The following is a 26,157-nucleotide window of genomic DNA, read 5'->3' as shown; positions in this document are numbered from 1 at the left end:
GATGAAATACAGTGCAGTACTGATGGGCAGTGAATTGCAGATGGTACTTACTGACAAGTGCTTGAAATCCGGCTGTTCTGTGTTACTAATGAACACAGTTGAGCTTGTGGGAGAGTTGACATCATGGAACAGCTGAGCCAATGAAGCCTATTTCATCTCAACAGGCTTGAGAGGAGTTACTCATAGGCAAGGTCACATTTCTTTTTGTGTCATGGTTTTGAACATGCTGCATTGCATAGCCAGACAAATGGCTGACTTCATCCTGAATTTCTTCTTCCTATGAATACATCCATGAGAGTCTTAATCGGAGAAAATCCTGACAAATACAACCAGATGACCATCTTTCTACCCAGGAAAACAAAACAAATCTCAGGGAAGCATCCCTAAAAAAATGTCTGGCTTTGAGCAGTGTCACCCAACTCTTTTTTGCTTTTAAAATTTCTATGAAGTTGGCTCTTTTCTGTGGCAGTTGGAATTTCTGTGAATATATTTTGTACTTTTTTGTTCTTAATAACTGTCTGGTGTATGCATGTGCACATGAATATTTTTGTCTTTAACAACTATCTAGGCACTGACATATGCACATATACTTACTTGGAGAAGAACATTTTGGAAGATAGGGTCCTATTCCAGTATGAAAGGTTTTCTTATAAAAGCAGGACAGGTCTTAAAATAAGTGTTGTGACACGAGGGATTCTTTTGTGGAAAACTGTCTTTTGAAGTGACTTTGGTTTCTCTGGCTCTTGTGACATGCTTTCTTTTAAAAAGCTATAAAATGATAGAGGGATGTATTAATTTCCATTAAGCATTGTACTCGGAGATTTCCCTTCCCTATATGTATTTGTGAGCACCAAAATCTTGTGAATTTTCTTTTGTGGCCAACTAAAGAAGTGATCTTTTGATTCTGTAGAGAATCTATAGAACAATAGTCTTCATTTTTTAGGGGGATGATGGCTCACAGAAAGACGTATTGTACATGGTGACTCAGGATACACACACATAAGTTTACAACTTAAACATTTCATGAAATGATACTTTTCCTTCCTTCATTGGACTCTGGTGATTTCTCTTCTGTTGCACTAAAAAAATACTGGTCACAACTTACTAAACTTGACTTTATGATCCGCTAATATGCTGTGACCTGAAGCTTGAAAACACTGCAGTGGTGATTTTGTAGCCAGCCAGATAATCTTTCAGATGGAACACTCAACAGTGAAACTCTGAGATCTCAAAAGTAGCCAAATTAAAAACAGGGTTAGGAAGAGGGTTTTGGAGAAGGAAAAGAAGGAAGAAGGTGTGAATGGTGGCTCATGCATGCTGGTCGTGCTGAGAGTGTCCCCAGCACGTGACGCCTCTGTCCTTCTCTCTGCAGCTTGACCACATATTATCCCCTCCACCCATGCCATTTCGGAAATGCAGCAACCCAGATGTAGCTTCTGGTCCCGGAAAGTCGCTGAAGTTTAAAAAACAGCTCAGTGAGGATGGAAGACAGCTGCGGCGGGGAAGCCTGGGAGGTGCTCTGACAGGTGAGTCGCGTCAGTAAGACTTGTTTCAGAGAGGGGATTTCACCTACATGGTACAGTCCTCTGTATCCATGGGTTCCATATCCACGGATTCAACCAACAGCAGATGGAACATATTTTTTAAAATTCCAGAAGTTCCCTAAAGCAAAACTTGAATTTGCAGTCTGCCAGCAACTATTTACATAGCATTTACATTGTCTTAGGTTTTATAAGTAATTTAAAGGTGACAAAGTATCCTGGAGGATGTGCATAGTTGATATACAAATACTGTGCCATGTTATATAAGGGACTTGAGCATCATGAATTTTAGTCTCCCAGAGAACCAATCCCCCATGGATAGGTAAGGACAGCGGGAGAAAGGTCCCCAGCAACACTGGAGATCCACGTGTGAAAACCAGCCTCTAAGAATGTGCCTGCCCCTCCACAGACCGTTCGGTAAAATCTAATCCAAGAGAGAGCAGTTAAACTGAGGATTTTATTAGTAAATTTTACTGAGGTGTAATTTACATATAATAAAAACATGTCCACTCTCAGTGTCTGTACACACAGATGGGTTTTGGCAAATTTACACGCTGGTGTAACTACCACCAAAATCAGGGTATAAAATATTCCTGTGCCCTTTCCTTGGGCCCAGGAGTGATGGATCTGCTTTTTGTCTCTAGATTAGGTTCAGTTTAAGAATTTTGTATTAATGGAATCATAGAGTATGTGCTTTTTGGTGTCTGGCTTCTTTTGCTCGGTGTAAGATGCATCCACGTGTATCAGTAGTGTATGTTGAACTTTATAAGAAACTGCCAGTTTTCAAAATGGTACCGTTTTGCATTCCCACCAGCAACAGGTAAGGAATCTAATTGCTCTGCATCCTTGCCAACCTGTGGTATTGCCTGTCTTTTTAATTCTAGCCATTTTAATGGGTAAATAGTCCTATCACAGTCTGGATTTACTGTGTATTTTCTGGATGACTAAATGATGTCGAATGTCTTTTCAGATACTCATTGTACATTTGTACTTCTCCTTTTGTGAAGTGCCTGTTCAAATCTTTCACTCATTTTCTTTTTTCTTTCACCCATTTTTAAACTATGTTGTTAAAATTAATTTAAAAAATTCAAATCCAGAAAACCTACAGATAAATTTTGTTGACTTTAAAGATAACCAAATTGAAATAACTTAAAGCATTAAAAAACTCACCATATAAATTTTCAGGTTATTAAACTTCATTTTAAATCTCTGAAGGTTAGATTTCTGGGTTTTTTTTTTTCATTCTGAGTGCTTTTTCCTCTAAATATAAATATTTTGTAAGAAACTTCATTGTTTTTCCAAACCCCCATGCAAAGTTTTCTCTACACATGTCATTCTTTTCTGCCAGTTCATAAATGATCTGGAAATGCGTTGAGTTCTTCATTTTTTTGGAGAATACGGATTTTGACTTTTTGGAGGTGGAATTTTGGGGGGCAGAAATGCTTCTGTCCCATGATCAGTGGAGCCTAGAACACATGACCCAGTGTAGCACACTCCTGGGATGGAGGGTGAAGCTAATTTCAGGCCGAGGGGTGAAAAAAAAAATCAAAAAAATTTCTGCACTTCACTAAGTTTAAGGCAAATGTTCACACTTGAGCTCTACTGATACTCTTCTATTGCTTGTTAGGATTTTTTTTTTTGCTTTCGTTTTTATAGATGCAAAATGTTTGCTTTTTTAAGTGGGAGATCCTAAAGATTTAGTCTAACCCTTAGTTTTTCAGGTGGGGAAATTAAATCTTACAGGTTAAAAGGTTTACCCCCTTACTTATTAATTTCACTTAGGAAAGTTACTTAATTTGGCTAAACTAGTTTTGACCAATTGGAGGAGGGAGCAAGGGTTCTCTCAAATTTTTGCTTAAGCAGTTTGCTTAAAGCTTTAACATAATGCAAAGGTGTAGCTCTCAATGCAGGTAAATGACCTGAAACATGAAATTTGGCCTTCAGCTTTAAAAAAAAAAAAGCTGGACTTGAATCTCATTTGAAAATCTCAACAGCTCTAGCAAGTCTAGCCTTTGCAGTTTGGCTTGATACACAGTTATTTTAGGTAATTACATCTTTGGTCAGATACTTTTCAAAAATATTTAATAGCCTTTCGGAGAGCTTTTAAAAAATCTCTTGAACGTCAGCCTGTTCTAAAAAGCAGACACTTGAAAGTTATATCAGAATTTGAAGAAAACATTCTTAATTGGCCTTGTAGATATCTTCACCCAGAGTTTAATGAAATAGCATATGCAAAGCACCCAGCCTAGGGATGGTGGCTATTAGTATTCTGTGCATAACGAATTGAACTGAGGGTTTTTTCAGTTGATGGGTAACTTGGGCTCCTGAACATCAGTTTGAAACCCTTATCAACCGAATTTCTACGTTGTGTCAGGCTCTGTGCTAGCATCAGGTGGTGGAGCAGAGAGAGAAGCAGCATCATTTCTGATCTTGAAGCAAAATGGTTTCCCATAGTTTTAGGCAACTATAAGTAATCACATAGGATCTTCCCTTGGGATAGACCTTGTTGCTAAACTTAAGTCAAACTGGTTTTGCCATCAGTGGTTTGTGCCTAATAATTCTGTAATTTGAAGGCCAGCCACCTTCCTATTGCTTAACTTTGTTTTAATCCAAGAGCTCCCCCCTACCTTAGCCATTTTATGCTTGCTTTAAAACAGAATTTGTGAAGGCTTAATTTATAATATGAAAATTTTGCCACCCAATTGTCCTTGGTAAGTTTCAGTAAACTGTTAGCTTTCTAAGAGGAAGATCTGTGGTCTTTTCATCTATTCGTCCCTCGTAATAATGACAGCTAATATGAAGAGCTTACTATGTGGCAGGCATGGTTTTTAGGGAATTACATTTATTGACTGATTCAATCCTTCCAACATCTCTGTGCACTTAGGAGGGTGGCACTCTTATCCCCATTTCATAGATTAGAACACTGAGGCACAAACAGATTGAGTAAATTGCACAAGATCATGGTGCTCATACACAGCAGAGCCAAGATTTGAAACCAGATGTCATTGCTCCAGGGTCCAAGGCTGTAAGCTCTCCACTGTGCCTGGCACGGGTGATACCCGATAGGTTTTCAGTAAATTCCAGCAGGATTAATTGGAGTGAATCCTAGGTGGGAAAATTTTTGCTCAGTTAGTATCTGGGGCTGACTCATCTGTAGGGATCCTGTTTCATTAATTAGAAAAGTAAAGTAAAACTAGGCAGTTAATACATATTAAAAACGTTAGTAGGGGCAGGGTATGGCTCAGTGGTGAAGTGCGTGCCTGGCACGTACGAGGTCCTGTGTTCAATCCCCAGTACCTCTGTTAAGAATAAATAAATAAATACAAAGAATTACCCCAGAAGAACTTTAAAGTTTACGCATTTGTTAACTTAACCATTCTTTTCCTCAGATTTCATCACAAAGAAATAGTTGAATATATGCAGAGAATTAACTCCAGGAAAGTTTAGAGCAGCACCATTTATAATAATTAAAATATTATCTAAAATCTACATATCTGGCAAAAGAATATTGATTAAACATATTATGATATACACATAAAATGGAAAACTATTATAAACATTAAATATCATGATGTAAAAATACATTTAAACATTGAAAATGGCTCACAATATATTTTTAATGTGAAATCTCATTGTTGAATGGACTCATAGTACCTCTTCATAGGACTTACCATAATTGTAATTAATTATATATTTAACAAAGGGGAGGAATAGTTACCATTGGCTAAGGAGTTTTCTCCAACTGGGATGATGTTTGCCTTGGTTCCCTTTATAAATGGGCATGTGAAGAAGGATGCTGTATGGCCTTTTATACACTTCAATTCAATATATGAGTTATTTTTTGCCTCTGAGGTTTTTTTGTGGCATCAGGTAGTATACCAGTTGACAACAATAATGCTCTATAACCACAAAAATTTCACTATCAGACAGCAGTACATATTCCTTTTCTTTCTCACTTGGCTGCAGGTCAGCCAGGTTTTGGATGATTTAGCCTGGGCTCTGTTGCGATTAGTTCTAGGTCTGCTCCATGTGTCTCTCGTCTTCCTTGGACCAGCAGCTACCCCAGGCATTGTGTCCTCCTGGTAAAAGACAGGAGCAAGCATGTGCACATCCACATGCACGGGCAGGTTTCAAGCTTCTGCTGGCATCATGTCTGCTAACTTCCTATTGGCCAGAGAAAGTCACATGGTCAAGCCCAGCGTCAAGGGGCAGAAGCATGCTCCACCCACCATGACACCTTGGCAAAGTGCAGGTGTATAATGCTCCTGGGAGGGAAGTGAGGAATTAGCACCAATAGTTTCATCTAAGGTGGTCAGTCTTTCTCCTCTTTAAATGCAGTCTCTTACAATCAAAATATTTATGTTTACCTGTTTTTCGGTTATGAAAGTAATGTGTGTTTAATGTGACAATTTAGTAAATGCAGAGCACCATAAAGGAGAAACCGTAAGCCTATAATTCTACCATGCATAATCACCCTTGATTGGACTTTTGGTATTTTCTTCCCTAACTAAAGTTTTGAATCACTAAGATTATTAGATCAGAGGGGAAAAACAACCAGAACCTTTTATGCAGGTCTGGCATTGAAACAACGACCTCGAGTTTACCATGCCTATCACTGCCTGGATTTTTTTTTTCTTTTTTCTTTCTTTCTTTCTTTCTTTCTTTGTTTTTTTTTCTTTTTTTGAGGCTGATGATGTTTTATGTCTTCATGGCTCGCAGCTTGCTAAATAGGCAACCAGAAGCAACACGTAAACATTGACTGAGTTTTGGAGCCCCCTGATGAGGAAGAGATGCATTATTGGAATCATTATACAGACCCTTAAGTCTGAGCATGACTGTGTGGTAATGTGCTGACAGTTCACAGCAAGGAAGCTGCAGAATGAAGGGCAGAACCTCAGGATCTTGACTCCTGGCTTCTTGATATGCAAATGATTGCCTTGAATCCTAGTCCTGCCTTCCACAGCTGTGATGCCTGCGTGTTACAGCCCTAACAGCCAGGAAACGAAGGAAGGCTTCTTTCCATATGAAGAGGATTGTTTTCACAACATATTTGGGTTGTTGGGAATGTAAAACAAAGAGGAACCTTCGTATGTGTATCACTTGCACATCATAATCAGAAGTCGGCTTTGTAGACAGTATAAATTAGAACTTCTAAAACTGTTAGAATGATGGTATTCTATCTGGGGGAAAAATGAGAGATTTTTTCCTTCTTGGATTATGGAAATCAGTTTTGTATAACATCTGAAAATACAAATAAAAAGGCATTTCAGAATGATTTTACTTAAAGAGGGAAAGGCAAAACAAACTATGCAGTTCCAGAAAATATTCTTTCCTTTAAAATTAAGTTGAAGGGTATCAAGTTTGAGAGCTGTGTAGAGTTTAATGAGTTTCTCATCCTAAAGTTCTCTTCAGCTTAGTGGGCACATTGGACAGAATTTAGATTAAAGCAAATTTACAGAAAATATAAATATTTTATAGGTAGCCATGGTATTTAGTAAATATTTCACCTAAATATTCTTCTATATGCTCTAGATTTCTTTGTGTTTGTAATATCATCAAAAGAATGCCTAGGTAAAAATGGTGTGTATTAGGGTAACACCACATGCTATAACAAGCAAACCAAAAAATATCTGTGGCTGAACACAATAGCCATATATTTCTAGCTAATGTAAGTGTTTGGGTTAGCAGGCAGCTCCCTCCCTCCTGGTGAGTTAGCGACCCACATTTCTTCCACCTTCTGCTTTGATTCTTTCTCTGTGGCCTCAAGATACTCTGCCTCCAGCTGCTGGAAGTGGAAAGAAAGAGAAGAACCTTTCTGACTTCCTAAAAGTCCTGTACTGGAAGAGACACACTTTGTGTCTATTCCCATTCTTTTGGCAAGATACTACCACATGGTCACAGCTGAATTCAAGGCTGGTGCTGGAGCTGGGGTAGCCCTCGGTCCCTGCTGGGCTCTTGACTCTGAGTCCAACTACATAAAAGGCAGGGAAAACATGGCACTTATGAAGGCAGGGGAGACTGAGAAATAAGTTTTAATAAAGAAATAGGATATGATTAATTCGGTTTTCAGTATGTTAGGTCTGAAATGCCTTTGAGACGGTAAGTAGGAACACTGAGGAGGACTGTGCATTGACAGAAGCAGAGCATCGTAGTTTTGAGAAGGAAAGGATTAGCCTCTGAGAAAATAAGATAAGGACAAGAAATTGTATTTGAGTTCAACAGTGTAGTCTCTGGAAACCTCACAGAGGGTGGTGAAATGTAGACAAGCTGGAGTGCACGGGGTTAGGAGCAACCTGGGTGAATCTCTAGAAAAGTCCAAGTGAAGAAAAACCAAGAGGTTACCTGCTGTGTCATTTCCTTTCTATGTAACATTCTTGAAATGACACAATTATGGAAGTAGGGAACTGATTAGTGGTTGTTAGGGCTTAAAGAGGTTAGAGATGGGAGGGAAGTAGGTGTGGCTCTACTTGGGCAACATGAGGGATTCATGTTGGATTCATGAAGGATACATGACTGTATCCATGTCATTATCCTGGTTGTGACTACATCATAGTTTTGTAGGATGTTACCATTGCAGGACCCTGGATAAAGTCCACCTGGGGTCTCTCTGTAGTATTTCTCACAGCTGCATGTGAACCTACAGTTACTTCTAAATAAGAAGTTTAATTTTAAGATGTTGCCTTTCAGGTCATGTATTTTAACACATTTTCTTTTAATAAAAAGCAGATAGTTTAATAGATTTAGAGCCTTCACTTTTCTCAATGCATTATGAGATATCCAGGAGGGGGTCGGGAGGGTTATTATGGGAGTTGAATAGGGAAGGAAGTCTGAAATGATCTCAGAGACCAGGAAGGGGAGCTATAAATGTAGCAGGATTTCTTGGAAGCATTGGGAGCCCATTTAAGGTCTGAGATCATGAACTGAAAGTCAGTGTACATGTCTGAGGGAAAGGTTAAGGCACCAGGGAAATGTGTGTACTGGGAACATTAGCTCCACAGAACATAGCAGAGGGGCCTGGTCCAGGGTCACTCAAGATAGCCGTGGGGAGGGTGGAGCTGAGTTGTCCAAGGGTAAGGGGAGTTTTGGTGCACAAAGTGGGATTCTTCAGAGATAGAGCCAGAGCCCGTGGGAGCTTGGAAGTGGGGCCTGGGTGTGTGGTGGTGTTGTGGACTGAGCAGTGGACTTAACCAACCCATGAAGGATGACTGAAATGTTAATATTTTAAAATCTGGCAAGTTTTGAAACTTTTAAAGGGCGAAGGTCTTTACAGTTGTTAGGAACAGTGCACTTGTGATGCTCTCATTTTGGGTTCTTGGCTCCTGGCCAACAGGAAAAAAAACCCAGATAATTCGCACTTAAGGTTTTTACTGACTTAAAAACATCCTGCTTCTATTTGTTTTACTATTATTGCTCAGTGCTGATAAATTCTCTATGCTGGAAGCAAATGACCGAGGGCAGGAATTCTTGGGTTAGTGTTCCGTTTTAGAGCTTGTAAAACTGAAGTTGATCACCAATGGTTTATGAAGCTGGAGGGTGTCTCCACCTATTTTTCTGAGTCGCCAATAATCAAGAGGCAAGTCCAAGAGCATCTTTTCTCTGGTGCGAGGGCATGGTTTTAAGTAGCCTTTAAAACCATTTGCCCTCTTCACTGCTCCTGTGTCAGTTTATGTCTGGATATTTTGTTTGCTGCCAAGGGGTTCTAATTAGAAGATGGCAATGTTGGCGTGTTTTATGTTTGCTGTATCTCCTTGTCAGGGTAGGAAGACCTTGTGAGACTCTGCCATCATGGAGCACGTGCTGTTCGCTGGTTCCTTTGACAGATGCTGCCTCCCAGTGGCTCCCTATCAGGGAGCCTTCTGCTGGAGCTCAGCCCCTCTGCAGGTGGTCTACTCAGGAGTCATTGCTCCATCAAACAGGATGGTCCTCACATGGTAGTTCCCAGGCTCCAGGTCACATGCTGCTTGGAAATTGCCACCTTGTTCAGAGCCAGGCTGCAGAGTCCTACAAGAAGCTGTGATCTCTTCTTCAGACATTTTACACCAACAAAACCATCTAAGAGGTGATGTCAGACGTGATAGGAGAATTAAGGAAAGAGTCTGAATAAATAAGGACTGGGAGAATCAGATGTTGCTCTTACACCAAGAGCCAGGTGAGACACTGGGCTGTTGGCTTTGATGTGTGCATGAGCTCCAGAGTGGGCTGGGGGCCTGTTAGGTTAGGAAATATGGTTCTTCAGAAATCTGTTTTACAATTCTGTACCAGATCGAGTTTGAAGGACTTAAAAATTAGCCCTGAGCATTAATTAAGAAGATGTTATTGCTAGAAGACCCAATTTCTCTTAAGTATCTTGATATGCCTTCTACAAAGCAAAAGGTAACTTGGGCCTTAAATCACTGTGACATAGAATCCTGAGACTGCTGGGGTAGGAAGCTGAGTTGCATCCTGAGATACAGCTATACCATTATCGCTTGCAAAATAAGGTGGCCATCTTAGTCTTGAGCTGGGTGTGCTGGATGTGATCAAACCCATTGACTGAAATTCTTCAAAGTACACCAAAGAAGAGAGGGTCTAGTGGCCATTTAAAGTTTTTACTGGAGTTATTTTAAAGATTGTAGATATCTAAATACATTTTATATACAGAAGTTCTTCATACCAATTAGGCTAATGAAGAAACTTAACAGAATCAAACCAAAGATATGTGAATTTTAGGATCCCCAAAGCACTTTTTCTCCCTCTTTCTATCTCTTCCCCAATTCTCTCTCCACCCCTTATTTCTTGTGTTCTAATGTGATTCATGAATAATGGACTTTGGTTATTTCTGAGAGAAAAATGAACTTATTGAATCCATACATCAAATATTTAAGTTGTTGATTCTTTAAATTCCCTTTAGAATAGAAAATTGATTTCAGGGTGTTTTTTTTTTTATAAAGCATTTCTTTTTATTTTCTTTTCCCCTTGGCTGTATTTTTAGTACTTCCCTGAAAGACTGTTTCTTTCTGGTAGCATGGGCTAAGGCCTGGGCACGACTGGGCGTGGTTTTCCTTCATGCGTTGTGTACTTGGAGGTTCTGAAAAGTGTGCTGATTCCAAGCTTATGCTTGTGATTCACAGTTACTTAGATGTATCATCTGTAAGAGATGAAGCAGTTTTAGATCCCTGTGATTCTTCAGTGTGTTTGATAAGCCACAAAAGTTGAATTGACTCTATTATAGTTAAGAATATAAAACATGAATTTAAGTAATAGAAAATTAGTACTGACTGTTAAATCCCACATACAGCACCCACAGTTATTGGGGAGGGGGAGGTTAGGTTGGGGAAGGCAAGGAAGCTGGTGAGTGCTCATTTCACATCACACTGGAACCCATGTATGAAGTTGAATGTAGGTAGGCAGCTGGCTCTTCTGGTAACACTTGCTTATACACGGTCAAACTGCAGGACAATTGCATAGTGGTGCATGTGAGGTGCTAACTGCTCATGTGCTGGAATCAGTCATTTGGACCACACATAAATCCTCTGGACAACACAGGCGTGGTAGTGAAGTGTAATGCAGTAGTGACTCGGGGAGACGTGGAACAGGAGAATGGAACACCTGAGTTACGCTGAATGGGTTTTAAAAGATGGAAAGCAAGTGACTTGTCTGGGTGGGGAAAGCATCTTGACATCTCCTGTACTGATTTTTCAGGGTGTAATGAGAAGGACCTGAAACGGGGATTTGAGGTGCAGATTCTAGTCCCAAGTCAACTGCTAAGTAGTTACGCCTTTGTTTCTGGTTCTCAATTTCCTCATTTGTAAAATAAGTATATTGGACCAGACACTCTCAAGGTCCCTTCAAGCTTGAGTAGTAAATACTTTGAGCTACCAAGACGAGCAATAGAAGTCTTTGCAAAGACTAGTTTTCCTTCGTTTCCTCTCATTTTCTCCCTTCACACATAGATGCTGTCTCTACCACTGAGTGAGGAAGCCCCTTCCTTCCCTGGAGGAACCTGATAGTGATGTCCTGTCTTCTGAAACTGAGCACACCAGGCCATCCATCTCTTACTTAAAACTCATTTTCAGTGGCTAATCAAAGATCAGGAGTGTAGAGGGTTTTTTAAACTTCCTGGATGGAAACTGAAAATGAAGCTGACTCTTTGTCAACTCCACAGTAAGACGAGTAGGTGAAGAAATGCAAATGCCACCTATTGGGAAGTTTAAAGATGGGCAAAAATTAGTGTTTCTGATCTATGGACAACTCTGGTGGTGGCAGCCTGTGTTTGTCACTGTCACGTTCCATTGTCATTCAAGTACTTAATCAGTGCCTATTGTCAGGGCTAGATTTGTTTTCTTGTGTCTGCCTTGCCAGATCATTTCTCTCTTCTCTGACCATCTTAGGTCTCTGCATCCCACTAGGGCCTGGAGGGAGAGGTGAGGGTAGGCCTCCTTCTTGGTTTTAACTCAGAGCTGACTTGATCACTGGGGGGTAAAACTTAGGAAAAAAGAGAATACCATTTAAATGTCTGTTTCCCTTTTTCTGAGTTGAGAACACAGGTTGAGTCATGACCACTGTAAATTATTGACATTGCACCAAATTAGGCCTCAAGAATTTTGCATAAGGTAACTTCACTCCCAGTTTCCAAGTCCCTATAAAGGAGAGGCGTGTATGTATGTTAAGTACACATGAGGACTTTCATGTGTGTACATGCACACACAGCATTGATTTTTATTTCCCTTGGTTTTTATTTTGTGCTCCATAACATAGGATGCGCCTGCATCTTTGCCCTACATTACTGTAGATGCCAGTGACAATTATGTGTGTCACTGCCCTTTTGTTAAAACCCCTGAAACGAAGAAAAAGACATTAGCTTGGTCCGATAAATTTCAATTCTTTCTTTTGTTGAGTAATGAGAGCTGTCTTTCTATCTTTGCTTGTTTGCTAGGAATCTCAATGCAAAGCATTTTTTTGTTTTGTTTTGTTTTTACTCCATCTAGCTAGTGTTTGGCTGCCCTGGTGTATATAAATAATAGAAAAATAATGGAAGATGATGTGTGCACAAACCCAGAGCAATAAGATCCCCATTCTTAGGTGTGTAAAACAGGGAAATGAAGCTTGTGATCCTTTACCGCATTCACATTCCGTCTCAAACCCCATCACATCACTTGTGCTGATTTTTCCACAGCCATACTTGATTCTTTCCTCCCTGCCACCACCGTACTTGTCTCTCCTCTTCCAGGATGGGTCACTTTTAACTTTGTATTAATTGTGGACCTATCATCCCTTTTACTGCTTTATAAATTCCTCAAGGACCTCTTCCTTGTATCCTCAAAGCAAAACCTCCTGCATTGGCCCTCCTAAGTGCTCAGTACATGGAATCTCCAGATGAAACACATGTCCCTCCATTAAAGTTTAATTTCAGAGAGACAAGTAATAATATTTGGTATACATATGTCCATTGTGATATTTGGGGTATACATATTCATATTTACTTGAATTCCAGTTTGTTTAGGCATCTTGTATTTTAATTTGTGAAATCTGGCAAGTCTATCGGTAGCTGCAGGAAGGGTTGTATACCGAGGCCTTCACAGACATGTTTCTCATAGGTACGTGCATGGTGTGAGGGGCAAGGGCCTAGAGACCTTACACCTAGGCATTAGTACACTATTCTTTTCTTATGAACCCTTCCACCTTTAACTTTACCTGCAGTCTTCTTGGAGACAGGACCAAGTTTCTGGACAACCATAAGCAGATCTGATATATGATATATTCTTTAATGTGTGAAAGTCTGTGTGTATGTGCCCCACTGCCACTCTTTTGACAGTCACAGTGCTCTCTGTGGATTCAAATAATAGGAGGTTAAATGCATTTAATGGAATGGCTGGAAGATGATCAGGCTCTTGATCTTGAGAGATGACTATTTGGAGGATGACTGGAACAACCAAATCCCCTACCTGAGCACCAGAGCACACTGATTGTCCCATAAGCATGGCTGAATTCCCTAAAGAGGAGTGGGAAGTAGCCTAGTGATGCTGTTACTTTAAGACATGTGGCACTGACCTTGGAGTTCAAGACTACTTAATGACATCTGAGCTTTCAGAAGAAGTCAGGGGCTATATTTTAGACCAGACATGGAAAGGTTGAATTCCAGCCCTACACTGGTCATTAATTTCCGAGCAGTGCTTGAGGCAATCATGATGCTAATCTTGGCTTAAATTTTCCTCATGGTAAAAACAAGGGCAGTGTTAAATTTTGCAGCGCACTTAGGATTCGTTAGAATTTAATTCAGGGCACAGGGTTGCAGTTTGGATAACAGTGGTTCCTAGATCCTATTGCTTTTAAACCAGCTAGAGTGGGCGTTAACTTTCCTAGTAAGGGAAGAAGGCAGCGGGTTTTACGGTCCCTGATGGAGAACCTCCACCCCAGAAAGAGGACACTAACAAAATGGCATTTGGAGGTGCTGGAGATTTATGTGATGTTTTTGAAAAAAAATGTTATAATTGTGTTCTAGATTTTCGGCTTACTCATTAATCAGTATCAACAAACATTTAGTACAGAAACGTGAGATTCTTCTGGGACCATACGTAGCCATTGAGGAGGAAAAATTTTAAATCTGCTTGGAATACAAACACCAGCATGGAACTAGAAACTGTTCTAAAGCAATGTATGTGGAACTATACTGCTATCAGAATTAGATTGTATATAGAGGTTTCTTTGTAAAAATAGAGAACCTGTTAGGAAATTGGTACTTGTCTGGAAATTTCTGCTTAGATTGTCATATGGAGTTTATTTTATGCCCTTGTGGCTGCCTTTGTTCTTTTTGTTTCTCTTGTAAAATTCCTGGTCCCGATTCCTCCTTGGCCTCTGCGATAACTGTTTAGATGTAGGGCAGTTGTCAGAAATGCTTAGCATCTCAGGGCTGCCATCAAAACATCCTAGTATGCGAAAGAATAGTATTGAGTAGGATTCATAATTTCTCTAAAAAGTAACATCCTAAGTACAAATTGTCCTCACATGTACTGAGGTTAATCAGTTTGGCTTGAAAATACAAAGTGTTTTGTGGAGGTGTTGGACTCTTTTGGAGACAGCTTTCAGAAGAGAAAATCAAAGCCAGTAAAAGTGACATGATGTTCTCTGCGTCAAATTTAAGGCTGCCGAGTCCTTTTCATCACTGTTATTGTTACAAAACAAACAACTGAACCATATTTGAATATTCTAGGCAATGGGGAACTAAACAATAAAGGAACAATTTGAACCTTGGGAGAAATATAAATGAGAGAGAAGAGAGTGAGTAAATATACACAGACATAAGGGTGTGACCCTGTAAAAGTTTAGTCGGTTCTGTGTGCGGGGTGTGACGTGGGGCCACAAAGACAGATGAGATACGGTCCCAGGTGACACAGTTTAAATGTAGAGGAGCATATTGGGTACAGAGATAAATGGTGCTCTACACACATGCAGCTCCGTGGAAGCAGGTGGTTGATGGGGGAAAGTAAGGCTAGTACCACCCCTGGTTGTGGATTCAATGCCAGTGATGCCAAGACGGGTAAAGCAGCCTGGAGGAGACCTGAGCTACCACTGAACACAAATTGTGTTCCACGTTGTGGTGGGCAGTTGGCATGTGTTACCTACTATCATTCCTAGAGATCTAGACATGAAAACCCAGAGAAGCAAAGTAATTTATCCAGGGTTCCCCAGCTAATAAATGGTGAGAGCAGGGTGCAATCCCCTATCTGACTGGCTTCCCACTCTGTGCTGCTGAGTCCACTTAGTGAATGGAATGAGAGCCACTTACCCCAAAGGACCCCGAACTGGAGAGCATCTGATCCAGTCCAAGGATGACACCAAGGAGGAATGCCCTTGCCAGGAAGAGTTGTTCAGCAGTGGACAGTAGACGGGATAATTAGTCATTGCTTTTGAAGATCTTCTGTTTGCCAGATGGTATGACAGGCTCTCTGTTGATATTCTAAAGTAGTACTCAGTCACCCCAGGATGTTGGTCAGTCCTCTTGTTTTACAGAACATTTATGGGAAACTGAGGTTTAAGATGTTAACAAGGTCACACAGCTGCTACACAGTAATAGTCAGGCTTTGATTTGTGAATTTGAACGTCGTGACAGGGACCAAATGGTAATAGACTTGAATTCAACAGTTTCATTTCATGACTTCAAAATTGGACAGTTGCCCCTAGAACAATGTGGAGGTTTGGGATACCCACCCTCCAGTCCCAAATCCATGTATAACTTATAGCGAGCCCTCCCTGTGCACGGTGCCTTGGCATTTGTGTTTCCTTTGTATCCGTGGTTCCACCCTGCAGATTGAATCATTTGTGTATGGTGTAGTACTGCAGTATTTACTACTGAAAATAATTCGTGAGTAAGTGGACCTGTGCAGTTCAAATCTATGTTGTTCAAGGGTCACCTATCTTTCCAGGATCCAGAGAGGGCAGCAAACGTGTTTGGATGGAATGCAGTTTTGGAAAGGATTGGAATAAGTGGCTTGAGCAGTCAGAGTATGACAGGGGAGGAGGAGATGGCTCTTACTCGTTTATCATTTTGAAGAGGGCAAGATACTGGTCCTCGGGGAGGTTATAGAAAGGTGTAGAGAATGCAGATGGGGGTGAGGAAGGAGAAAGGAAGAGAGGATGAGGAGCTGACAAGTAGTTTAACAGCTGCTCCACACATTTACAAAATGACTCTGAGAAAAAATGGTTCTATTTATTTGCCGTTTCCTTCCATATATCTTCCCAACAGCATTCATCAATATCTGTCATTTCCCAGGGGGGTTAGACATGTCTGGCAATTCATTCTGCTGAATTATATTTCAATACGAGGATGGAGGGAGGCCAGATTGCAGATGTTAACTCTGACCTATGCCCAGCATCGCTTACACAGCATCCCCACCCAGCTCCTGGGTGCCCTCAGGACATTTCCCGCAGTGCTGCTTAGCGTCAGATTCTTGTTATCATATGCTCATTAGAGTAGCTCTATTTCATACTTCTTTAAAAATCAATGTTAAGTTGTCACATTAGCCTTTGGTCTGTACAGAGAGCTTAGAGCCAAACCATTATGTATCTTTGGATAAAAATTTTAAATCCAGACAGTCACCAACTGAACGGAGACTCCTCAGTGGTCTAGCTGCATCCGGGAGTTGCTGGCCAGGGCTGAGTCTCATTGCACAATGGGAGAATTTTCTGGGGGTTGGCACGCCGAAAGGCAGCAGTGTGAATACCTAAAATAACAGAAACATTGAAGCTTACTAAGCTCTGTGTCATGTATCAACTCAGATGATCCTCATACCTCCCTTTATTAGAATTTGGTAATCTTGCTAGATAAGAAGAATATTTCTTCTTTAAGAACAAGTTAAGGGAAAAGAGAGGAAAGGCCACATAGATTTCTCGGGGAGTGTAGAGTTGAACTGTTTCCATTTAAACACAGACTGTGTGTTGGCGTTTCTGTCCTTCTGTCATACAGTGGCAAGAGTAACAGGGTGGCTGTCTGTGACAGAGGGTGAAAAGGCCGCTGTACCTTTGGGTCATCTGGTTGCATTGTCCACTCTGAAAGTTACTTTTGATGTAAAGCTGCAGCTGACAGTGGCAGCTGCAGCTTGAGATGCTCGCATAACCTGTGGTTTGTTCATGGGCTTTGATTCCTGTGTTGTAGGCAGGCGTGTGTCATCTTCCCATAGTCCCTGGCTCATGGTATGGAATGGGCTCGCAAGACTCCTTGAACTGCTTCTCATGGACCCAGTCAGTCTAGGCTTGCCCTAAACTCTTACCATCTGCTATCTGCCCTGCTGGCTACAAGCTTCCCTTTAAAGCATCCCCCTAACTTTGTCACTAGGTCCTTGTGGTTGCTAGTGTTGTGGTTGGTAGTATTGTCTCGCCATTCTGTGTTAAATACAAAATGCTGATGATAATAGTCTAAGAAGTGAAATTGGGCATCTCTGGTGGATTTGAGGCTAGTAGCAAAACATAAATTTGGAGACTGCTGCATTGGGCGATTAATCTGATTCAGACCTTGATATCCCACTGGCGTCATCATGCTCGTCGTGACAGCCCATCTCCTCAAAGACATGCATCCTCTCTCCATTCAGCTCTGTTTCCTGTCAATGGGGGGAGATCCCTAGCTAGTAGACAGTGATGTCTTCAAGGACTTGGGGTCAAGCCTATGCATTGGACTTTACTTGTGTGAGTCAACATACACCACTTTTTTTTTCCCCATTTTTTTAAGGCTAGAATAGCAGCTCAATATTGGAGTCAGTGAACTTCAGCAGTCCCTGGTCACAAGTCTGTTGGTTTCTCAAATTATATTTATTTATGCCATTAAGAAGAATGATTTAGCCGTACTGTCAGTCCTGTCTAAGTATAGTTATTCTTTGGCAGTGGGGACAGGAAATTGGAAATCAGCCACCCGTGTGAGAGAGAAGGTGAAAGGAACATGTCTCTGTGTCATAGCAGCACAGCTGAGATGAGCAAAGGGAGGTGCTCGCGGCCCATGAGCATGGTGGTCCCTGTAATGTGGCAGCTGATGTTGAGGGCTGAGCGGTGTGGTGTGCGAGAGAAAAAGCTCGATGTTGGAGTACAGGTTAGGGTGATGGCTGCTGACTCATGGATTCTGCCCAGATCCAGCCAGTGACTTAGCATGGTCCTCAGGCTTTCTCCATTCCAAAAGTTTGAGGGTTCTTGAAAAACTCAGTTCCTCTGACTCACAAATGACTCAGGGCTGAAGTATAATTTAAGCATAACTTGTGAAAGCAGGTGCTGTTGTAGTTCACTGTGGATGCCTTCTTTTGGACAATAAAAGGAACTCCCTCATTTTTTCCTGTGGAAGGTGCAGTGGTTTTGGCTAAGCAAGGGAGGGTAATTATATATGTGTGTGTGTGTACCTGTGTATGTGTTAAAATATCCATAACAAAATTTTCTGTTTTAATCACTTTTAAGCATACAATTCAGTGGCATTTAGCACTTTCATATTGTTGTGCAACAATCCCCATTATCCACCTCTAGAACTTTTTCACCACCTCAAACTGAAACTCTTAACCATTAAACAATAATGCCTCATTCCCCCACTTCCCCCGCCCCCCAGTAACCACTGTTACACTTGCTGTCTCAATGAACTTGACTATTCCAGGAACCTCATATAAGTGGAGTCATATAAATGTGTCCGTTTGTGTCTGGCTTATTTCATTTAGCCTGTCTTCAGGGTTCATCCATGTGTAGCACATGTTCACACATGTGTAGCATGTGTCAGTTTCCTTCCTTTGAAAGGCTGAGTCCTACATCATTGTTTGTATACACCACATTTTGTTTATCCATTCATCCATCAATGGACATTAGTGTTATTCTCACCTTGAGGCTGTTGTTTTATATATATATATATTTTTTAATTGAAGTATAGTCAGTCTACAATGTTGTGTCAATTTCTGGTGTACAGCACAATATTTCAGTTATACATGAACATATATATATATTCATTTTCATATTCTTTTTAACCATAAGTTATTATAAGATATTGACTATAGTTCCCTGTGCTATACAGTATAAACTTGTTGTTTATCTATTTTATATATAGTAGTTAGTGTCTGCAAATCTCAAACTCCCAATTTATCCCTTCCCACCGCTTCCCTCCCTGGTAACCATAAGTTTGTTTTCCATAATGCTGCTATGAACATGGGTACAAATACCTGTTTTGAGTCCCTGCTTTCAATTCTCTTGTGTAGACACCCGAACGTGGAATTAAGTGAGGGGGGTTTTAGTAGGCAGTGGGGAGGGAAAAGTGATGGGAATGGCCCTCTTCCCACTTTAGTGGTAGATGGGAGCTTTCCGGGGGCTACTTTGAGAGCTTCCGTAGATGCTCAGGACAGCGGCAGCCTGGAGGCCCAAAGGGAAAGCTATCAGATGAGTGATATGAGCATGTAGCCCCATCTGCCCGCTCATAGCACCAGCACAGTGTCAGCTCCCCATTGCCCTTTTTGTCCCCAGCCCCTTGCCTCTGCCCCACTCTCCTACCCTCCCTTCTGTGGCTCCCCTGCCTCACCACAACCCTTAGGAGCAACACGCGGGCCACCTCAGACTCCTTCTGCTAGGTGGGTACCTTAAAGGAGTAAACAAACTTTTCCAGAATTCTCATGTAAACTGAGCACCATAAGCCACTTCTAAAGACTGCTTGGGCATGTTGTTCCTGGGTCTTATTTTCCCTTTGATGTCCTGTTTGTAATCCAAGAGAAATCACCCAAAATGTGAGACCGTGGACTGACTGCTAAATCTCTGTTGCAGTTCAGGTGTTATGGAACTTTGGCACTGCAAGCTTTTAAATCTAGTCAGGTACTGTAACTCTCTGACGACAAAGTAGGTCTCCAGAGGCTATATTTAATTCTTTACATAGCTGTTCTGCTGAAATTATTGCTGACCTGATATTTTCCTGCTTCAGAGGGATACTTCAAGCTTTGGGGTGCTTTGGAAGCAGGTATATTATGTTTGAAGACATGCATTTATGGAGGTCTTCTTGTTTTTTGGAATTCAGGATGGAAATAAAGAAAATACATTGCAGGAAAGAGACCATATGTAGCCTAGATAGAACCAAGGCATAGCCTGAGTCCAGGTTTAGTAATCTGCTTATTTTTACCTATAACCTTAAAAGGCTGCAGATCTTTCTACTCACTCTGTTAAGTAAAGAACCTATGACCAAAACAGTAATAGTAACCAGTAAAATTTAGATAACCCCTGCCTCTGTGGTTGGAGCCTGAGAAGTTCTCCTATCACTCTGGCTAACAGATTTCAGCTGTAAGATGGACCTGTATTTATTACCTCTGAATTCTAGTTATGTCAGTAGACAATACCTAAGAAATGATTTAATAAGCATATTGGAATTTTGGAAATGTGTTTCCAAAGAACACAGAGCGGGTCAGAGTTTCAGGTGTAACAACAAGCTTGATTCAGTATAAAAATCTCGCTGCCAGATTGCTAGGCAAGCTCACCTCTCAGACAACAAATTGGGAACGGCATTATCCACTCATTTCCACCCTGTGCAGCTGAATAATGCAGTTGACAGATGCTAATTTTCTTAAACTGTAGGCAGCAAATGATGCATGAATACAACAGCAACACACTTTTTAGAGGCTCTTGGTAGTCATCAGAAAGCAAATTTGTATAAAGTTTGATGTAATCACGACCAACTATGGCACAGTGTTAGAGCCTTCTAATGGCTGCCTTAAGTCCATCTGTTGTCCTCTTTTCCCTATTAACACTAATGGGGGTCTAGGCAGGAATAAAACATCCATGTGTTGTGCTAACAGACCATCCAATTTATAACATTCATGTGATTCCTAAGGATAAGACTCATGCAATAATGACATGGAAGAATCTAACTCATGGCAGGATTATAAACATTTCATTATATATGTATATCAATGCTTCCTAATTTAATTATGTTTTCCAGTGGCTTAACAAAATTTTATTTCTTGTCACCTTATAATCCCACATATGTTGGGTAACTGTGTTTCATATTTTTTTAAGTTTCTTTTTTTTTCTTTTATTGAAGTGTAGTTGGTTTACAATGTTGTATTAATTTCTCGTGTACAGCATAGTGATTGAGTTATACATATACAGATATATATTCCTTTTCATTATAGGCTATTACAAGATATCGAATAGAGTTCCCTCTGCTATACAGTTTAAACTTGTTTATCTATTTTATACATAGTAGCATCTACAAATTCCGAACTCTCAATTTATCTTTCTGTCCCTCACCCTTTCCCCCTGGTAACCATAAGTTTGTTTTCTATGCCTGTGAGTCATTTTGTAAGTAAGTTCATTTGTGTCTTTTTTTTAGATTCCACATAAAAGTGATAATTTTTTTCTCTCTCTTTTTCCGACTTACTTCACTTAGTATGACAATCTCCATGTCTATCCGTGTTGCTACAAATGGCATTTTATTGTTTTTTGTGCCTGAGTAGTATTCCAGTGTGTGTGTGTGTGTTTATTACACATAAATACATATAAAAAACAACTTTTTATCCAATCATCTATTGATGGACAGATGGGCATTTAGATTGCTTCCATGTCTTGGCTCTAAGTGTTGCTGTGAACATTGGGATGCATGTATCTTTTCAAATTAGAGTTTCCTCTGGATATATACCCAGGAGTGGAATTGCTGGATCATATGGTAACTCTATTTTTAGTTCTTGTTTTGTTTTGTTTTGTTTTTCTTACTGAGTATAGTCAGTTACAATGTGTCAATTTCTGGCTTACAGCATAATGTCCCAGTCGTGTGTGTGTGTGTGTATGTGTGTGTATACACATATATTTGTTTTCATATTCTTTTTCATTAAAAGTTATTACAAGATATTGAATATAGTTCCCTATGCTATACAGAAGAAATTTGGTTTTTATTTATTTTTATATATAGTGGTTAACAAGTACAAATCTCAAACTCCCAAATTTACCCCTTCCCACCCCCTTTCCTTTGGTAACCATAAGATTCTTTACTATGTCTGTGAGTCTATTTCTGTTTTGTGGATGTATTCATCAGTGTCCTCTTTTTTTCTTCTTTTTTTTTTTTCTTAGATTCCACATATGAGCATTATCATATGGTATTTTTCTTTCTCTTTTTGGCTTACTTCACTTAGTATGACAATCTCCAGGTCCACCCATGTTGGTGCAAATGGCTTTATTTTATTCTTTTTTATGGCTGAGTAGTATTCCATAGTATAAATATACCACAGCTTTTTTATCCATTCATCTGTTGATGGACATTTCTGTTGCTTCCATGTCTTGGCTATTGTACATAGTGCTGCTATGAACATTGGGGTGCATATATTTTTTCCAGTTAGAGTTCCTTCCAGATACATGCCCAGGAATGGGATTGCTGGATCATATGGGAAGTCTATTTTTAGTCTTTTGAGGACTCTGTGTACTATTTTCCATAGTGGTTGCACCAAACTACATTCCCATCAACAGTGTAGGAGGGTTCCGTTTTCTCCACACCGTCTCCAGCATTTATCCTTTGTGGACTTTTTAATGATAGCCGTTCTGACTGGTGTGAGTTTTGATTTGCAATTCTCTGATAATTCATGATATTGAGCATTTTTTCATGTGCCTATTGACCATTTGTATGTCTTCATTGGAGAATTACTTGTCTTCTGCCCATTTTTGGATTGGATTTTTTGTTTGTTTGTTTGTTATTAAGTTGTATGAGCTGTTTGTATATTCTGAAAATTAAGCCCTTGTCAGTAGCATCATTTGCAAATATTATCTCCCATTCTGTAGGTCTGTAGGTTGTCCTTTTGTTGATAATTTCCTTTGCTGTGCAAAGGTTATAAGTTAAATTAGGGCCCATTGTTTATCTTTGCTTTTATTTCTATTGCCTTGGTAGACTGCCTTATGAGAACATTGCTAAGATTTATGTCAGGAAATGTTTTGCCTATTTTTTTCTAGGAGGTTTCCAGTGTCTTGTCTTATGTTTAAGTCTTTAAGCCATTTTGAGTTTATTTTTGTGTATGGTGTGAGGGAGTGTTCTAACTTCACTGACTTACATGCATCTGTCCAGCTTTTCCAGCACCACTTGTTCAAGAGGCTATCTTTTCTCCATTTTTATATTCTTGCCTCCTTTGTTGAAGGTTAATTGACCATAGGTCTGTGGACTTATTTCTGGACTCTCTATTCTGTTCCATTGAGCCATATGTCTGTTTTTGTGCCAGTACCATGCTGTTTGGATTACTGTAGCTCTGTAGTATTGCCTGACATCTGAGAGGATTATTCCTCCAGCTTCGTTCTTTTTCTTCAGTATTGCTTTGACAATTCTGGGTCTTTTGTGATTCCGTATAAATTTTAGAATTATTTGTTCTAGTTCTGTGAAAAATGTCCTGGGTAATTTGATAGGAATCACATTAAATCTGTAGATTGATTTGGATAGTGTGGCTGTTTTAACAATATTAATTATTTCAATCCAAGAGCATGGGATGTCTTTCCATTTCTTTAAATCATCTTTAATTTCCGTAATCAATGTTTTATAATTTTCTGCATATAAGTCTTTTACCTTCTTGGTCAGGTTTATTCCTAAGTATTCTTGTAATGCAATTTTAAAAGTGATTTTTTTTTAAACTTTCCTTTTTTTTTGCAATTAAAATATACATTTTTGAAAGCACTTGGATTTAAGCATTAGACTTCTTAACATGGACAACTCATAGGAGCTGCCCCTAGCTCCTGAGCTTGGATAGTGCTTCTAGCTACCCTGTGCACTAATAAAAAATTAATCAGTTGATCTAGAAACAGATGGAAAATTTTACTTGCACCAAATTGAAGATTGTAACCCAGGAATAGCCTCTCAGAAAGCTCTGAGAACTATTCCACTTTTTAGTGGTCAAAGAACAGTAATACAGGTTTTTGAGACAGAAGGCTGTGCATTAAATGATGTAGATAGTTTGCACAATCCAAATCTGTTAGTACAAAGTGAGTAGTGGGTCATGAGTCATCACAGCCCCTTACTAGATTAAGAAGGAATGTTATGTTTAAGGAGTTGTCTTGTTGATTCTACGAGAACGTTGCTCTTTATGCCAGAGCAGGTATTTCTGCCCATGGGGAGGTTTGGTCGATGCATAATGCAGATACACAATGCACAGTAGAGAGGAGCGAGGAGACCAAAGGGTGGAGAAGATTTTTTATGTTTAAATTTTCTTTACCATAAAATATGAATTTTCACACTTGTTAATATATTTCAGTAGTTATTTACCAATGGATGCTTGTAAAGTACATGCCTGAGGAAAGAGAGGAGGCTTTTGTACAAGGAACAGATCTACTGGGGAAAATCCAAGGTACAGATGTTACCTCTGCTGTGAGACCACCACCAACACATGCTGCAATCTCTCACAATTCCAGGAGGTGTGAAGCTGGAGTCCCCACATGTGCAGCCTTTAGATGAGATTCTTTGGGTTGATTGCCATCTTTTCATTGTCCTTATGTATTTTTTGTTATTGAGTCTAAACTCGCTCTGCTCACTGCATGACAGATCAATAAACAGGAAGATGAGGTATTTGGGCAAGGAATAATGACTTTATTTGGAAAGCCAGCAGACCAAGAAGATGGCAGGTTAATATCCTGGAGAACCATCTTCACCACAACTGTATTCAGGCTCCTTTCATACTAAAAAGGGGAGGGAGTGTGGTTGGTTGTTGCCAACTTCTTGATGTCAGAATCCTTTGTTCTTGCAGCTATCCACCCACGTAAGGTCATGATGTCCCTGTAAACCTCCAACAAGAAAAATGTTATTTTCTATCCTGTAACTTTTTATCTTTATATGAATGGAAAAGTGTTAATACCCTTAAAGGTCAGAGCCTTGAGAATAGGCTATCCTATGTATTTCAGGCTATAGGTGACTTTCTTTTACATAAGGTGCAGAACCAGCATGACTAAGTATAGCAAACAGAGCACAGGGTAAGAGTCAAAGGAACAGATCAATATGGAGTCAGATTTGTTCTTCCCTATTACATTTTGGGAAAGAAGAACCCAGTTTTTCTTTCATCATTGAACAAATATTTAGTGAGCACCTACTATGACCATTCATTGTGCTAGTATTGCAGCAAAGCACATAAAACTTAAATGTGGGCTCTGCTTTTACCAAGCTTCATGACTATGTGAATACTCCTGTCCATCTTAACTTTCTAGTCACAAAGTCTTATATTTTGTGTGTGATAACTAACCTAGCCCATGTACTAAAGAAATAATACAGTGTGAGTTGGTTCAGCTGTTTGACTTCTAAAGACACACACATATATATGAGAGTTCAAGGTTGATGTAAACTGCTCAGTGAACCTACACTGACATTAATGTCCTGGTTTATGCAAATGGATACCATTATCTGTCTTGTTGACACAATTGGATGAACACCAGTGCTTCAGAGAGAGATGTGACAAAGAGGCATAAGCCCCATTTCACCTTGAAATGTTTCCGACTCTTCTTTTTGTTGGTCATGATCTTTGTAGACACTTTTCTAGTTGATTGCTAGATCACTTTCCATATTAGATGGTTTAAAAGTTCATTTGCAAATGTGCATGCTTATTTCTACCATGCTGAGAATGCTCTGTGTATTTGCATATATTCTCAGCACATTCCCTAGGAATAGGCAGTAGTCAGAAGACCCTCTGTCCTGTGCAGACCAAGAGCTACAGAGGCTAGAGATGAAGAGGTTTGCTTGGGTTTATGTGTAAAGTAGGGGTCAGAACTTGCTACTAAATCTCCCAACTTAATTAAATCAGTTTGCTTCTGGTTGCTGTAAGTCAGTGTAATTGTGTTCTGTCACTGAAGTGGTATGGAAGATGAATGGCCAGAATGTTACAGAAGTGCTACCACTGTGCCTGCTACTCACACTGTCTTCTCTTCACCCCAACAGGGAGGTACCTGCTTCCCAACCCGGCAGCGGGACCGGCCTGGCCTGCCTCTGCGGAGACGTCCAACCTCGTGCGCATACGCAGCCAGGCCCTGGGCCAGTCGGCACCCTCGCTGACGGCCAACCTGGTGAGTGTGTCCTCGGGCTCAGTCTGTGGTGGGGCGGGTTTGCTCCATCTCGCCACCAACGTTGAGACTGTTCTCATTTTATTGAGTTGAGCTAGGTTTGAACTTAAACTCACATTTAACATTTAACCCAGATTTG

General features: G+C 40.2%; 1 protein-coding gene across 3 annotated transcripts in view; it reads left to right on the top strand.

Moving 5' to 3' along the window:
* The window catches only part of MAST4 (microtubule associated serine/threonine kinase family member 4), a 517,925-nt gene that overhangs the window by 144,743 nt on the left and 347,025 nt on the right, over window positions 1-26,157 (top strand). For all 3 annotated transcript variants that reach the window (XM_072958571.1, XM_072958578.1, XM_072958570.1), the window contains exons 2-3: window positions 1,373-1,526; window positions 25,897-26,021. In XM_072958571.1, the coding sequence (XP_072814672.1) occupies window positions 1,373-1,526; window positions 25,897-26,021 (279 nt within the window). The remainder of the gene's footprint in view (window positions 1-1,372; window positions 1,527-25,896; window positions 26,022-26,157) is intronic.

This window comes from Vicugna pacos, chromosome 3 (genome assembly GCF_048564905.1).
Source record: "Vicugna pacos chromosome 3, VicPac4, whole genome shotgun sequence".
Classification (NCBI taxonomy): Eukaryota; Metazoa; Chordata; class Mammalia; order Artiodactyla; family Camelidae; genus Vicugna; species Vicugna pacos.
This window is presented reverse-complemented; position numbering and strand designations above follow the sequence as displayed.